This window comes from Oryx dammah, unplaced genomic scaffold (genome assembly GCF_014754425.2).
Source record: "Oryx dammah isolate SB20612 unplaced genomic scaffold, SCBI_Odam_1.1 HiC_scaffold_23, whole genome shotgun sequence".
In the NCBI taxonomy this organism is placed as follows: domain Eukaryota; kingdom Metazoa; phylum Chordata; class Mammalia; order Artiodactyla; family Bovidae; genus Oryx; species Oryx dammah.
The window spans coordinates 98,651,839-98,667,177 of NW_024070207.1; the positions used below are offsets into that span (position 1 = coordinate 98,651,839).

Here is a 15,339-nt window from a genome sequence, read left to right on the forward strand (position 1 = left end):
CATGTCCAGTTCTAACTGTTGCTTCTTGATCTGCATATGGATTTCTCAGGAGGCAGGTCAGGTGGTCTGGTATTCTCATCTCTTTCAGAATTTTCCATAGTTTGCTGTGATCCACACAGTCAAAGGCTTTGGCATAGTCAATAAAGCAGAAGTAGATGTTTTTCTGGAACTCTCTTGCTTTTTTGATGATCCAGTGGATGTTGGCATTTTGATCCCTGGTTGCTCTGCCTTTTCTAAATCCAGCTTGAACATCTGGAAGTTCATGGTTCATGTACTGTTGAAGCCTGGCTTGGAGAATTTTGAGCATTACTTTGTTAGCATGTGAGATGAGTTTAATTCTGTGGTATTTTGAACATTCTTTGGCATTGCCTTTCTTTGGGATTGGAATGAAAACTGACCTTTTCCAGTCCTGTGGCCACTGCCAAATTTTCCAAATTTGCTGGCATATTGAGTGAACCAATTTCACAGCATCATCTTTTAGGATTTGAAATAGTTCACCTGCAATTCCATCACCTCCACTAGCTTTGTTCATAGTGATGCTTCCTAAGGCCCACTTGCCTCAGCATTCCAGGATTTCTTGCTCTATGTGAGTGATCATACCATCCTGGTTATCTGGGTAATGAAGATCTTTTTTGTATAGTTCTTCTGTGTATTCTTGCTACCTTTTCTCAATATCTTCTGCTTCTGTTAGGTCCATACCTTTTCTGTCCTTTATTGTGTCCATCTTTACATGAAATGTTCCCTTGGTATCTCTAATTTTTTTTTTAATTTTAATGTTTACTTTATTTTGCTTTACAATACTGTATTGGTTTTGCCATACATTGACATGAATCAGCCACGGGTGTACATGAGTTCCCAATCCTGTACCCCTCTCCCACCTCCCACCCCATATAAGAGATCTCTAGTCTTTCCCATTCTATTCATTTCCTCTATTAAACTAAAAAGCATCTGCATAGAGGAGGAAACCATCAACAAAATGAAAAGGCATCCTACTAAATGGTAGAAGATATTTGCAAATAATATACCTGATAAGGAGTTATTATCCAAGAAAGAACTCACACAACTCAACATCCAAGTAAAAGATGGACAGTGGACCCAAATAGACATTTTTCCAAAGAAGACATGCAGATTGCTAACAGGCACATTAAAAGATGCTCAATATTGCTATTCATCAGAGAAATGCAACTAAAAACCACAATAAGAAACCACCTCCCATCTGTCAGAATGGCTATCATCAAAAAGACAACAAACGACAAATCTTGCTGAGTATGTGAAAGAAAGGAAAACTTCAGACATTTGTTGGAATTGTAAATTGGTGCAACTACTACGGGAAAAAGTATGAAGATTTCCCCCAAAATTGAAAATAGAACTATTTTATCATTTAACACTTTCACTTCTGGTTATCTACTCGAAGAAAACACAACCAGTAATTCTAAAAGATACAGTCACATCAATGTTTACTGCAGCATTATCTACAAAGCCAAGATATGGGAGCAACCTAAGTGCTCATTAATTGATAAACGGATAAAAATGACGTGGCATACACAAGAGAATACTATTCAACCATTAAAAAATGAAATCTTGCCATTTAGGACAACATGGATGGATCTAAAGAGTATTATGCTAAGTGAAATTGTGAGGCAGAGAAAGACAAATACAGGATTCCACTTATATGTGTAACCTAAAAAAAACAAAATAAAAATAGACTCATAAATACAGAGAACAAAAGGGTGGCTGCCAAAGTGGAGGTGGTGGGGTGTTAGGCAAAATAAGTGAAGAGGATTAAGAGATACAAACTCCCAGTTATAAAATAAGTAAGCCCTGGTGATGTATTATACAGCATAAGGAATTTGGTCCACACTATTACAGTAACTTTTTATGGGACGAGAGAGTTACTAGACTTACTGCAGTGATCATTTTATAATGCATGTAAAGGTTGAATCAGTATATAGTTAACTTGAAACGAATAGTACACCATACACCAATAGAAAATAAATTTTTAAAAGTTTTATTTCTTACAGGAAAGTATAAATTAGCTAAAATTGCAATTTCACAACATCTGGCATTAAATCAAATATTACCAGGACTGGGGAGAAGGAAGAATATATTATTAAGAGAAAATTAATCCATCAAAACTGACCTGGATTCTGCTCGGGGCAGAGCAGAGATGGCCTCTACCCATGGGGTCAGGGAGGCCGCGCACGGCGGAGAGCCAGGTCAGCCGGAGCTGCCGCCGCCCCAGCCGCATCCCCCGCCTCCCAGCCGCTGCAGGAAGAGGCGGCAGCGTCCACTATGGACGATGGGTTTCTGAACCTGGACTCACCCACCTATGTCCTGTACAGGGGCAGGGCAGAATGGGCTGATATAGATCCAGTGCTGCAGAATGATGGCCCTAATCCAGTGGCCCATATCATTTATAGTGAGAAATTTCAGGACGTCTATATGATTATTTCCGGGCTGTCCTGCAGCGTGACGAGAGAAGGGATACGGGCTTTTAAATTAACCAGAGATGCTACTGAGTTAAATTCAGCCAATTACACAGTGTGGCATTTCTGGAGAGTTCTCTTAAAGTCACTCCAGAAGGATCTACATGAGGAAATGAACTACATCTCGGCAATAATTGAGAAGCAGCCCCAAAACTGTCAAGTTTGGCATCATAGGTGAGTGCTGGTGGAATGGCTGAGAGACCCATCACAAGAGCTTGAATTTATTGCTGATATTCTTACTAGGATGAAAAGAATTACCACGCCTGGCAACACCAGACAGTGGGTTATTCAGGAATTTAAACTTTGGGATAATGAGCTGCCCTATGTAAACCAACTTCTCAAAGAGCACATGAGAAATAACTCTGTCTGGAACCAAAGATATTTTGTAATTTTTAACACCGCAGGCTACAATGATCATGCTATATTGGAGAAAGAAGTCCAGTATACTTTGGAAATGATCAAACTAGTCCCACATAATGAAAGTCCGTGGAATTCTTTGAAAAGGATTTTGCAGGATTGTGATCTTGCCAAATATCCCAATCTGTTAAATCAGCTACTTGGCTTACAACCAAGTCACAGCTCCCCCTACCTAATTGTCTTTCTTGTGGATATCTATGAAGACATGCTAGAAAACCAATGTGACAACACGGAGGACATTCTTAATAAAGCATTAGAGTTATGTGAAATCCTAGCTAAGGAAAAGGACACTGTAAGAAAGGAATATTGGAAATGCATTGAAAGATCCCTTCAAAGCAAACACAGCACAGAAAGTGACCCACCTACAAATGTATAGCAATAACACCATCTTGACGAACTTGATGGGATGCTTTTATTTTTTAAGAGGCTCTAATGAAGGAGTTAAAAACTAGAGCGATCATTTCTTTAGCCTGTGGTGTAAAACATAGAGCACACAGGTACTGCTTTTTAACATGAACTAAGTGTGTGCTCCTTGGGTGCTGCTGCTATTCAGACTAGTTCCAAGTAACTTCATTTTTTTTTTTAAGCAGAGAATTTGGGGGAGGAAGAGGAAGCAGAAAGTCTCATAAGGGAACTTTTGTAGTCTTATCAACATTTACTCTAACTGCTTAGCATTAACTCTTCCCTAAATGGTTTGTGTGTCAGGATGTCCAGTGTTAATGTTTGCAGGTATGTAAAGGATATAAGCAATCTCAAAAATGACAGAATGATCCCTATTCGTTTCCAAGGCAAACCATTCAATATCATGGTAATCCAAGACTATGCCCCAACCAGTAATGCTGAAGAGGCTGAGGTTGAATGGTTCTGTGAAGACCTACAAGACCTTTTAGAACTAACACCCAAAAAAAGATGTCCTTTTCATTATAGGGGACTGGAATGCTAAAGTAGGAAGTCAAGAAACACCTGGAGTAACAGGCAAATTTGGCCTTGGAGTACGGAATGAAGCAGGGCAAAACTAATAGAGTTTTGCCAAGAGAACACACTGGTCATAGCAAACACCCTCTTCGAAAAACACAAAGAGAAGACTCTGCACATGGACATCACCAGATGGTCAACACTGAAATTGATTATTTTGCTGCAGTCAAAATATATATTATGATCAATATATACTATATAATCAATATAATTATATCATCAATATAATTATAATATATTATAAACAATATAATATTGATTATATTCTTTGCAGCCAAAGATGGAGAAGCTCTATACAGTCAGCAAAAACAAGACCGGGAGCTGACTGTGGCTCAGATCATGAACTCCTTATTGCCAAATTCAGACTGAATTTGAAGAAAGCAGTGAAAACCACTAGACCATTCAGGTATCACCTAAATCAAATCCCTTATGATTATACAGTGGAAGTGAGAAATAGATTTAAGGGACTAGATCTGATAGACAGAGTGCCTGATGAACTATAGAAGGAGGTTCGTGACATTGTACAGGAGACAGGGATCAAAACGATCCCCATGGAAAAGAAATGCAAAAAAGCAAAATGGCTGTCTGAGGAGGCCTTACAAATAGCTGTGAAAAGAAGAGAAGTGAAAAGCAAAGGAGAAAAGGAAAGATATAAGCATCTGAATGCAGAGTTCCAAAAGAATAGCAAGGAGAGATAAGAAAGCCTTCCTCAGCAATCAATGCAAAGAAATAGAGGAAAAGGACAGAATGGGAAAGACTAGAGATCTCTTCAAGAAAATTAGAGATACTAAGGGAACATTTCATGCAAAGATGGACTCAATAAAGGACAGAAATGGTATGGACCTCACAGAAGCAGAAGATATTAAGAAGAGATGGCAAGAATACACAGAAGAGCTGTACAAAAAAGATCTTCATGACCCAGAGAATCATGATAGTGTGCTCACTCACCTAGAGCCAGACATCCTGGAATGTGAAGTCAAGTGGGCCTTAGAAAGCATCACTACAAAGCTAGTGGAGGTGATAGAATTCCAGTTGAGCTATTTCAAATCCTAAAAGATGATGCTGTGAAAGTGCTGCACTCAATATGCCAGCAAATTTGGAAAACTCAGCAGTGGCCAGAGGACTGGAAAAGGTCAGTTTTCATTCCAATCCCAAAGAAAGGCAATGCAAAAGAATGCTCAAACTACCACACAATTACACTCATCTCACACAGTAGCAAAGTAATGCTCAAAATTCTGCAGGCCAGGCTTCAGCAATACATGAACTGTGAACTTCCAGATGTTTAAGCTGGTTTTAGAAAAGGCAGAGCAACCAGAGATCAAATTGCTAACATCCAATGGATCATCAAAAAAGCAAGAGAGTTCCAGAAAAACATCTATTTCTGCTTGATTGACTATGCCAAAGCCTTTGCCTGTGTGGACCACAATAAACTGTGGAAAATTCTGAAAGAGATGGGAATAGACCACCTGACCTGCCTCTTCAGAAACCTATATGCAAGTCAGGAAGCAACAGTGAGACCTGGACATGGAACAACAGACTGGTTCCAAATAGGAAAAGGAGTACGTCAAGGGTGTATATTGTCACCCTGTTTATTGAACTTCTATGTAGAGTACATCATGAGAAACGCTGGGCTGGAAGAAACACCAGCTGGAATCAAGATTGCCAGGAGAAATATCAATAACCTCAGAAATGCAGATGACACCACCCTTATGGCAGAAAGTGAAGAGGAACTAAAAAGCCTCTTGTTGAACGTGAAAAAGGAGAGTGAAAAAGTTGGCTTAAAGCTCAACATTCAGAAAACTAAGATCGTGGCATCTGGTCCTATCACTTCATGGGAGATAGATATGGAAACAGTGTTGGACTTTATTTTTTTTGGCTCCAAAATCACTGCAGATGGTGACTGCATGAAATTAAAGACACTTACTCCTTGGAAGGAAAGTTATGACCAACCTAGATAGCATATTCAAAAGCAGAGACATTACTTTGCCAACAAAGATCCGTCTAGTCAAGGCTATGGTTTTTCCAGTGGTCATGTATGGATGTGAGAGTTGGACTGTGAAGAAAGCTGAATGCCGAAGAATTGATGCTTTTGAACTGCGGTGTTGGAGAAGACTCTTGAGAGTCCCTTAGACTTCAAGGAGATCCAACCAGTCCATCCTAAAGGAGATCAGCTCTGGGTGTTCATTGGAGGGACTGATGCTGAAGCTGAATCTCCAATACCTTGGCCACCTCATGCGAAGAGCTGACTCATTGGGAAAGACCCTGATGCTGGGAAGGATTGGGGCCAGGAGAAGAAGGGGATGACAGAGGATGAGATGGCTGGATGGCATCACCGACTCGATGGATATGAGTTTGCGTCAACTCCGGGTTTTAGTGATGGACAGGGAGGCCTGTTGTGCTATGATTCATGGGGTCGCAAAGAGTCAGACACGACTGAGTGACTGAACTGAACTGGACTGAAAGGATGTAAGTAACTTACCTTCCAGTTCAGAAAGCAGGGAATGCACTTGGTACACTAGAGCTGCTCTGCCACACTCACAGCATCTTGCTCTCACTGTAACCAACTAATGCCAAAAGAATGGTTTTGTAATCAAATTATAGATGTATTCTAAAACAAATAGAAATACTGACCTCGAAATGATATCGGTGATACAATGAGTAGAGAACAAAGCAGTCATTTTAACTGTATTTCATTTGTTCTGGTGGATTTTGCCATTTGCTCCACTGGAAACACGTATAGCTTACAGAGGAGGACTGAAAAACTGGCCAGCAGGTCAGGTTTCAGTTTGGACCACAAAGTGCACTGGAGAAGACTCAGGGGATAGATACTGTATTGCAGAGAGAACAGGAGCTGATAAAATGCTAGCCTCTGGGCAGAGTGGGCTCTCAAAGAACCCTCTGAGGGGCTGGGATAGAAGACCTTAGGTAGATGAAGCGCACAGCCAATCCTCAAATTGTGTTTCTTGTTTCAATCTTTATTCTTTAAATTTGCTTTAAGTTCCTGGCTACTACATTCTTCTTTCTTTATCCTGAGAGGCACTAAGGGGTAGTGAGAAGAGAGGTAAGAGGCAAAGGTCTGCCTCAGGCTGGGGAGAGTGGAGTAGAGTCAGCTCTGGATGAATTCAGATAAGAGGTCTAGTGGCAGCTCTGTCACAGACTAGACGTATGAAATCAGAAAAAATCACAGGCTCTTTGAGCCTGAGAAACTTCGTATGTGAATTTGGTTTTATAAGACTTTTGTAATGTGTATGAAGTATACAAAACACATGGCACAGTGCCTGGCATATTATAGGGCTATGATGAATGAGAGTTATTGCTGTGACCAAGTTGTCTGCAAATCCTAACCCCCTACCTGTCTTTGTGCATGTGTGTATATGAGTGTGCATTGTCTAGGTATAGGCTTTCTCAGAAAACATAAAGTGCTATGGGATATAGTATGTCAAATCAGACCAAATCAGACAGTGGGACTGTCTTCCCAGCTAGATGTAATTGAAATTTCCTAGAATTTGTGTCAAGGATGAACCTCTTCCTTCTCTCCCAGTCACCATTTGTAGGGCTTCATAATATATTAGTCGTTCCTTCTCTGTGTGTTACCTACAGTGGATGACTGAAACCATATATATATGTTTTTTCCCATTCATGCCCATAATAAAGTTCAACTCACAAGCCAGGCACAAACCAGCCAGCATCACTAATCTTATACTTTGGGCTACTAAGTAAAATAAGGGTTATTTGAACACAAGCACTGTGAAACTTCAGTAGTCAATGTGATAACAGAGTCTAGGAGTCTGCTAAGTGACTAACAGGAGTAATATGCTGCGGAATCCTGTCCCAGGAGGGATGGAGCAGGACAGAATGAGATTTAATCACAATACTCAGAACTGCAAGCAATTTAAATTTCTGTGCATCAGGTATTTCTGAAATTTTTCATTTATATTTTAATATTTAGGACCACAGTTGACTGTGTTTAAGTGAAATATTAAAAAGCACAACCAGAGGCCTTCCCTGGTGGTCCAGTGGATAAGACTCCACGATCCCAGGGCAGACAGAGGATCTACATCTAATCCCTGGTCAGAAAATTAAATTGTGCATGCTGCAGTTAAATTGTGCATGTTGCAATTAAAGATCCCATATGCCACAATCAAAAGATCCATCATGCCACAACTAAGATCTGGCACAAATAAATAAAATTAAAAAAAAACACCAGGATACGGGGGCACTACCATATTTCACCCTCAAAATTCCACTTTGGTATATTGGTTATTTTGAATTGAAGGTAATTGAGAAATAGTTGGCTTTCCTTTGTCCCCGTGAAAGCAGGAGATAAATCTCCAATATGAAATGTACTCTCCCTGTACCAAGAGGGTAGAAGACATTTGTATCAGTAGAGACAGAGAACTGAGAGCCAAAAAGACTGTATAAACAAACATTATTATTACTTGGCCATTTACTACACTTAGTCCAAACGCTTTGTCATGTCAATACTTCACAAACTTGTCTAAAAGCTTCCTGCTCGAGTCACTTCTTTGAGTCTCATTTTTTGTGGTGCTCCCATATATACAAAATTAATTTGTTTTTTTTCTCTATTAATCTCTCCTTTTATTACAAAGAAGTTTCAGCCAAGAACTTAAAAGGGGACAGGGAAAATTTTTTTTTTCCTCCTCTACTCCTCCCACGCAACCCTTCCCCTACTTTAACATTAATTTCAACCTGACCAAAACTTTAGCTCTCAAATCCCTTGCCAAATTACACTGAAGACAACTTGATTAAATTCTCCTTTGAATGGAGTGAGCGCTGGCTCTCCTAGGTGATGGCCAACTGTTAGCCCTGTGGCTTCTGTGTCTAATCTCAAGGCAGTATCTTCTATATTTCTCAGAAACTCCTTAGAGGTGACATATACAAAAGAAACAAACAACAACAAAAATCTTAAATTTGTGCATGAGTTCAGATGCACTGGGACAAGAATGCAGGTCACATTCTGTTCCTGCTCCACGTGAGAATTTCTCTCTGGTTTACCTGAGATCAAAAAGTAACAGCTAACAGCACTTTACATCTCTTGACATTGTCATTTTAACACTTGAAACATCATCTGAGGGTTTTGTTTCTGCTCATGACACCATCGGCCTCATCTGACCCACCATTCAGTTTCATGTAAAATTAATTACCACAGAAGGACTTAAAAGGCTTTTTCCCCCCTGTCCTTCAATATTATTTATTTTTTATTTATATATTTTTTAGAATTATACTCTATTATTTTTAAAAATTTTAGGAAGATTGTATTTCAATTGAAAAAATATTCTATACAATTTTAAAGGTTACTTTCCATTTTCAGTTATTACAAAGTATTGGCTATATTCCCTATGTTGTACAATGCATCCTTGATCCTATCTTACAGCCAACACTTTGTGTCTCCTAATTCTCCATGCCTAATTGCCCCCCCCCCCACACACACACACTGGTAACTGGGCTTCCCCAGTGGTTCAGCAATAAAAAAATCCATCTTCAACACAGGAGAAGTAGGTTCAATCCCTGGGTCAGGAAGATTCCCTGGAGAAAGAAACGGCAACCCACTCCAGTATTCTTGCCTGGGAAATTCCATAGACAGAGTTAGCCTGGCAGGTTACTATTCATAGGGTTGCAAAAGGGTCAGACATAAGTTAGCAACTAAAGAAGAACATTTCATACACATTCTTGAAAGAACGAGGCAAATTCATTGTACTTATTTAATTTTATAAAATAAGCATTGAAAAGATAAGAGAACTAAAATTTCAGTAACTTTTTTTCTTTGGAATTCATCTATCTTAAAGTCAATTTCTTTCACATTTGCAAGGAAATGTCTATAGCAGTGGGCTTCCCTGGTGGCTCAGCAGATAAAGAATCTTCCTGAAATGCAGGAGATGCAGGAGACTTGTGCTTGATCTCTGGTCTGGAAGATCCCCTGGAGGAGGGCACAGCAACCCATTCCAGTAATCTTATCTGGAGAATCCCATGGACAAAGGAGCCTAGTGGGCTACAGCCCATAGGGTTGCAAACAGTCAGACACAAATGAAGTGACTTAGCACATATACACGCATGCGTACAGCAGTATCATGTTATCTTGTTTCAGATGACAAAATAAAATGGATGGATTCACAATTTCTAAAACAACAGAGCTCTTACAATTAAATCTTATTACAACATGAAATGCATCATTAATAATCAAAGTTTTGAAAGCAATTAAACTTATACTAAAAGAATCATTTGAATAATGCATATATCAAAAAGGAATAAATTTTCAAGTTACACATACAAAATAGGGACACACGGTCATATATGCTGTACTCCTTTCAGCCCCACTTCAAATCTAAATTCTACGAACACCAACTGCCTCTTTGAACAATGCATGAAGAAACTATATCCCTGACTCCCCTAGTTGAGGAAGAAGCTGCTAGTCTTGACACTAGAACTTGGGAGTGGCAGAGACCCTTGGCTGAAATTCTGGCCTGAGCTTTCTCTTTTTCATCTTGCAAAGCCTCCTCATACTGAGATGGGAAAGAACTTGGGTCAGTCCCATGAACCTTGGCGATGAACTCCAGGACCTTCATCTTGGTGGTTTCGGCATGAGCTTTGGGGCCCCACAGGAACTCAGACTGTGCAGGATCAGCGCTGGCCACCTGCCGGAACTCTAGGTATCCTTCCCTCACGAAATCTTCGGTGATGAGCTGCTTGGGCTCCCCAAAGATGAAGTGCTTCTTCCCAGAATACAGCCCACTCACATTCAGAACTTCCCAAATTTCTTCTTCAGTGGCATGGTTGCCCTTCATGAAGATCACACCCAGGACAAGTATCAGGATGCCAGTCTTGGGCACACCTGCTTCACCGTGCATCATGCCATCATAGGTGAGGCCTGATTTAATGAAAATGCCATAGCAGTGGTTGGTGGAATCCACTTCCTTCAGATCAAGGCCAAAGAGCATCTCTATGCGCTCAGAAGCTCTCAGGAGCATCTCAGGGAAGTGGACTTCACAATCGTTGATAACCTGGAGCATATCTGCTTTTGTTACTGGCTCTTTCATTCGATACTTGAGCAGCAGGAAATTCACCAACACAGCTACTTTACTATCTAGGGAATGCATAATAAGCACATTCATGAAATCTGGCACAGCCTCTGAGGTGCCTGGCACAACCTCTGAAGTGCCTGGCACAGCCTCTGAGGTGCCTGGACTATTCTCCTCACCTTGATTCATGGAAACCTCACTTGATTTGCTGGATGCAGAAGCTGTGATGCCAATGGATGATGCAGAGAAACTCTGAGGACCCTCAGGAGAACTGGGTTTATCACCACCAGGAGCCGCCTTCAAATTTCCAGGCATTTGAGGACACAAGAAGAGATGGGTCTCCTCCAGAGCCCTGGCGAGCTGTGCAATCTCCAGGTCCTGGGACTGAGTGGAGGCTTGACGGGATTGATACTGAGCACGTCGTGAACTCTTAAAACGCTTAGACAGTTTGATTCTTATGGGCGGCATTTGGCAGCAGTGGGCAATGGGAAATCACCACCTAAGGGAAAGAAGGCAGATATGAGTGGCCTCACCTGGTTTACTCAACTGTGCTGGCTCAGATAAAAGTTGCCTTCAATGGACTTTTGCTAACAGTGCTGTAGAGTCTCACAGATCTCCTGGCTGCTGTGTCCCTCATGAGGGAGAAATCTTAAAGTTCCTCAGGGACCAGGCAGTCAACCCAGGCTAAAAATTCTCAGGGATCACATAGGCAGGTGTATTGTGTCTCTGTAGCACCATTACCCTTCTGAAAAGGGTGGTTCCATTAGTCCTCACTCAGTTTCATTACCTTGGCCTGTGCCAGGATCTCTTCTCCCATGCTTAAATATGAGGCTATTCTCCTAAGACCAAGTAATGTTACATCCCCTAAAATGACTGAGGAGGATGTGCTGAGGTACCTTCTCCAGAATCTCTACCTGTGATTTCCCAGGGATGACAACAAAGTTAAAATTGTAGATGCTATCTCTGTTGGTGTTGTGGTCCCCCTAGTTTGACTTGGTTATGTTACTTTGAATCTACGTAAGTCTGAGGATCTCTGCTTGCTGCCATAACACTGCCACTTAGAACATCTTTGCCCACAGACTCAGCACTGACAACAGTGCAGGGCTGAACTCTTTATTATCCCTCTTCTACTGGGGTCAGTGTTCTCTCAGTATTCAGTGTCTTTGCTGTGACTACTGGCAGGGCCTCAGACTTGATCACTCTGCAAACTGGTGCCAATCTGTCTGCATACGAGAGTTCCCTATCTTTCAGAGTCAGCCCAGGATGATGAACTGAGGAAGTACACTTTCTAACTACCTCTACTAGGTCTTCCTTAGGCCAATAATAAGAACTAGACAATGTGGAGCTCCCTCTTTTCTTGGGTGAATTGACTCCTCAGACCTTATTCTTCATCCCTACTATGACAGACCCTGGCCTCCTTCCTTTGCTGACCTAATATGATATAGGACATAGACCAAGGACATCAGCTGTCTGTAACATCCAAGAAGGAAGAAAGCAGGGAAGTTGTCGTGAGATCTTTGACCAGGTTCCCTAAGCTGGTAAAGTTCTGGGGCTCTTTAACAACCCTATGTTCTGGGCTGGATTCCATTGTGTCTTTCTCTGTGTCTCCACACAGACTGTTGTACTGCCTCCTGATTTGCACCACCTCCTTCAGACCATGACTGCCACTTCCCTACAAGTGAGCTGATGAGACTTCCAGCTAGCCTTGTCTAGGACATCCCAGGGAATGACTATAGAGTCATGACAGGTGTATGAGATAGTCAGCTCTTTGCTGAAAAAAAAATGTCTTTACTTTCAATCTTGACAGTGTATGAGAATCCTTCCCTCTGCTGACCAGAAGCTGTTCCTCACACTAGAGAGTCATGCCCCTGCAACCTCTGAGGAAGTAGTAAGAGGATCTGACATGCAGAGTTCCCAAACATGAGACCAATACAGCTTTGTTGAGATCATAAGGTTCTAGAGTTGATATCCCCATAAGCCTCAATTAGGATACTTTCCTTGACTTATAACAAGTAGTGGGATCCCACATTATGTTCACAAACCAATCTTCATAACCCTGAATTCACCAAGCAGTAAATGTGACAATGTTTCAGTCTGATAGCTCTGCATGGGGCCTCGCAAAGCTGACAGCAGATCTAAAATGACTTATGTTTCACTCCTATCTTCTGGGACGGGAAATTCTCTCGGTCCTTTCTCAGGGGGCTTTACTTTGGCAACTAGTAGGGCCTTAGTCATCACCTTCTGATACCAAAGGCCATCCCTGCCCACCCTCCCAAAAATGCGAGATCTATTCACTGAGACAACTGAGAAAGGATGGGGAATCTTACCCAATCACCACAGCAGGCTTACCAGTGTTGAGAGTATGGGTAAGATAATCTGGACCCCTCTGTTCTGAGGTTGGCAGGCCCCTCAAACCTCATTTAGGGACCTTATGTTGGTCTTAACAGGCCTTGGAACAGGCCTTTTGCTCACTTCATGTGCTAAGCCCTGTATATCCCAACACTCTCCTCACTGAAAGCCCAAGAAGGAAGAGGAGCAGCATATCATCCTGTCTGCTTCCCTGGACTGATGGTTAAGAGTGTATCCTTGCTGCCACTCGCCCTCCACCCCGTCCTACGGTAACTTAGGCTCTCCGTCCTAATTCTGTGTCTTAAATTTCTGGAACCCCTTCTACTCTGTCCTTGGTAATCCCAAGGACCCCACTCAGATAAACACAAATCACTTCCCTGAGCCCTTTGAAGACTAAAGTAGAATGTAGAAATTCTGACCACTCTTTCCTCAGGCTTACAAGGGCTAAATGCAGAGGCAGAGTGAAGTTCATGGAGATCACACCTGCACGGGAATGGTGTGCCCTATTAGCCCTCATTCAATTCCTACATTGCTCCTGGCATTGTATAAGACTCCTCTTCTGACCTGATGCCCATTCTTTCATGACTTCCAAAGAGGAAGCAAGGGAATATTTCCTCTGGATATCCCTGTCCACAACCTCCTAGGGTGACAATATCTGTGGACAGTGTGGGATCACATGTATCTGGGAGTGAATGTTTCCTCACTGATAACTCTGGGCTCTTACTGTGTATACTTTAAGCACTTGGGAATCCTCCTTCTGATAACCAACTTCACTTTTTTAGACCAAGGCTCACAAATTCCTAAAACTAAAAATGAAGAAATGAAGTTATCTGATACATGGTCAACCTTTCCAGAGATCTCACATGCTTAGCCACAGGGGAATAGACGAGCTTGATGTTAATGGGCTGTTCTGGAATTGTTGCTGCACTCAGTTGTGTCCAACTCTTTGCAACCCCATGAACTGCAGCATGCCAGGCTACCCTCTTCTTCACTATCTCCTGTAGTTTGCTCAAACTCCTATCCTTTGAATCAGTTTGCTGACAAAGGTCCATATAGTCAGAGTTACGCTTTTTCCAGTATTCATGTACAGATGTGAAAGATGGACCACAAAGAAGGCTGAGAGCTGAAGAATTGATGCTTTTGAAGTGCAGTGCTGGAGATGACTCTTGAGAGTCCCTTGGACTGCAAGGTGATTAAGCCAGTCAATCCTAAAAAAAAAGTCAACCCTGAATATTCATTGGAAGGACTGATGCTGAAGCTAAAGTGCAATACTTTGACCACCTGATGTGAAGAGCAGACTCCTTGGAAAAGACCCTGATGCTGAGAAAGATTGAGGGCAAGGGGAGAATGGGGCTACAGGGGACAAAATGGTTGGACAGCATCAGTGACCCAAGGGACATGAGTTTGAGCAATCTGTAGGAGATAGTAAAAGGACTGGGAAGCCTAGTGTGCTGCAGTCCATGGTGTCACACAGAGTCAGACACAACTTAAAGACTGAAGAGCAACAATAAATTCAGAATACATCTTTACCTTCCTAAGACTCAGAGAAGGAAAGGAGGGATGGCCTCTGCCTGTTTCACTGCCTGGATCTCTCAGGGCTGTGGAGCCCCCTCTGCCATTACTTGGTTAGTCCCACAATCCTCCCATGCATTCCTCAAACTGAATCCAGGCAGGTAATGTGTCCAGTGCCATCTGCTGCCTAAGTTCCCCAAGTTCAAATAAGGTCCCATCTGTGTGAGACCCCAGAAATGCAAGTGAGAAAAACCTCATGACAGGACATGGAGAGCTGACAAGAAGGGTAGATGCTGTGTACACCCTCCCTCCTTGGGTCAGAGGATTCCTGAGAATTTATTTGGGGTCCTCATCGGGATTCCTGCAGTGGCCCGAGATGCCTTCCTGTGGTGCCATGACATCGTCCACCCCAGACTAAGGCTTCCACTCCCTCAGACTCCAAGGGCTGAGCAAAGCAGCAGCACTTTTCCCCCGCCTGGTGAGGAGTGAGGGTAGGGTGGCATTGGCGGGTGGGGTGTTGGGGGTCGTGGTAGGCATGTGGGGGTAGGGTGGTATGAATGAGG

The 15,339-nt window shown here is 42.1% G+C and overlaps 1 protein-coding gene and 1 pseudogene across 1 annotated transcript; one reads left to right on the forward strand and one right to left on the reverse strand.

Annotated features, from left to right (window-relative positions):
- The first annotated feature begins 2,167 nt into the window (after positions 1-2,167).
- Positions 2,168-3,526, forward strand: LOC120882347 (annotated as a pseudogene).
- A 6,702-nt stretch (positions 3,527-10,228) lies between these two features.
- On the reverse strand, positions 10,229-11,383 carry LOC120881679 (melanoma-associated antigen B16-like). Its single transcript, XM_040265346.1, has 2 exons — positions 11,077-11,383; positions 10,229-11,034 (listed from the first exon to the last, which is right to left on the reverse strand). Exons 1-2 carry the CDS (start codon positions 11,381-11,383, stop codon positions 10,229-10,231), a joined length of 1,113 nt encoding a protein of 370 aa, XP_040121280.1.
- Positions 11,384-15,339: the final 3,956 nt, after the last annotated feature.

Bases quoted from the DNA above. Each gene is read 5' to 3' on its own strand.
- LOC120881679 (XM_040265346.1), bottom strand. From the start codon at position 11,383: ATGCCGCCCATAAGAATCAAACTGTCTAAGCGTTTTAAGAGTTCACGA. The intron at 11,035-11,076 runs GCACCTCAGAGG...AGGTTGTGCCAG, and splicing joins AGGTGAGGAGAATAGTCCAG to GCACCTCAGAGGCTGTGCCA.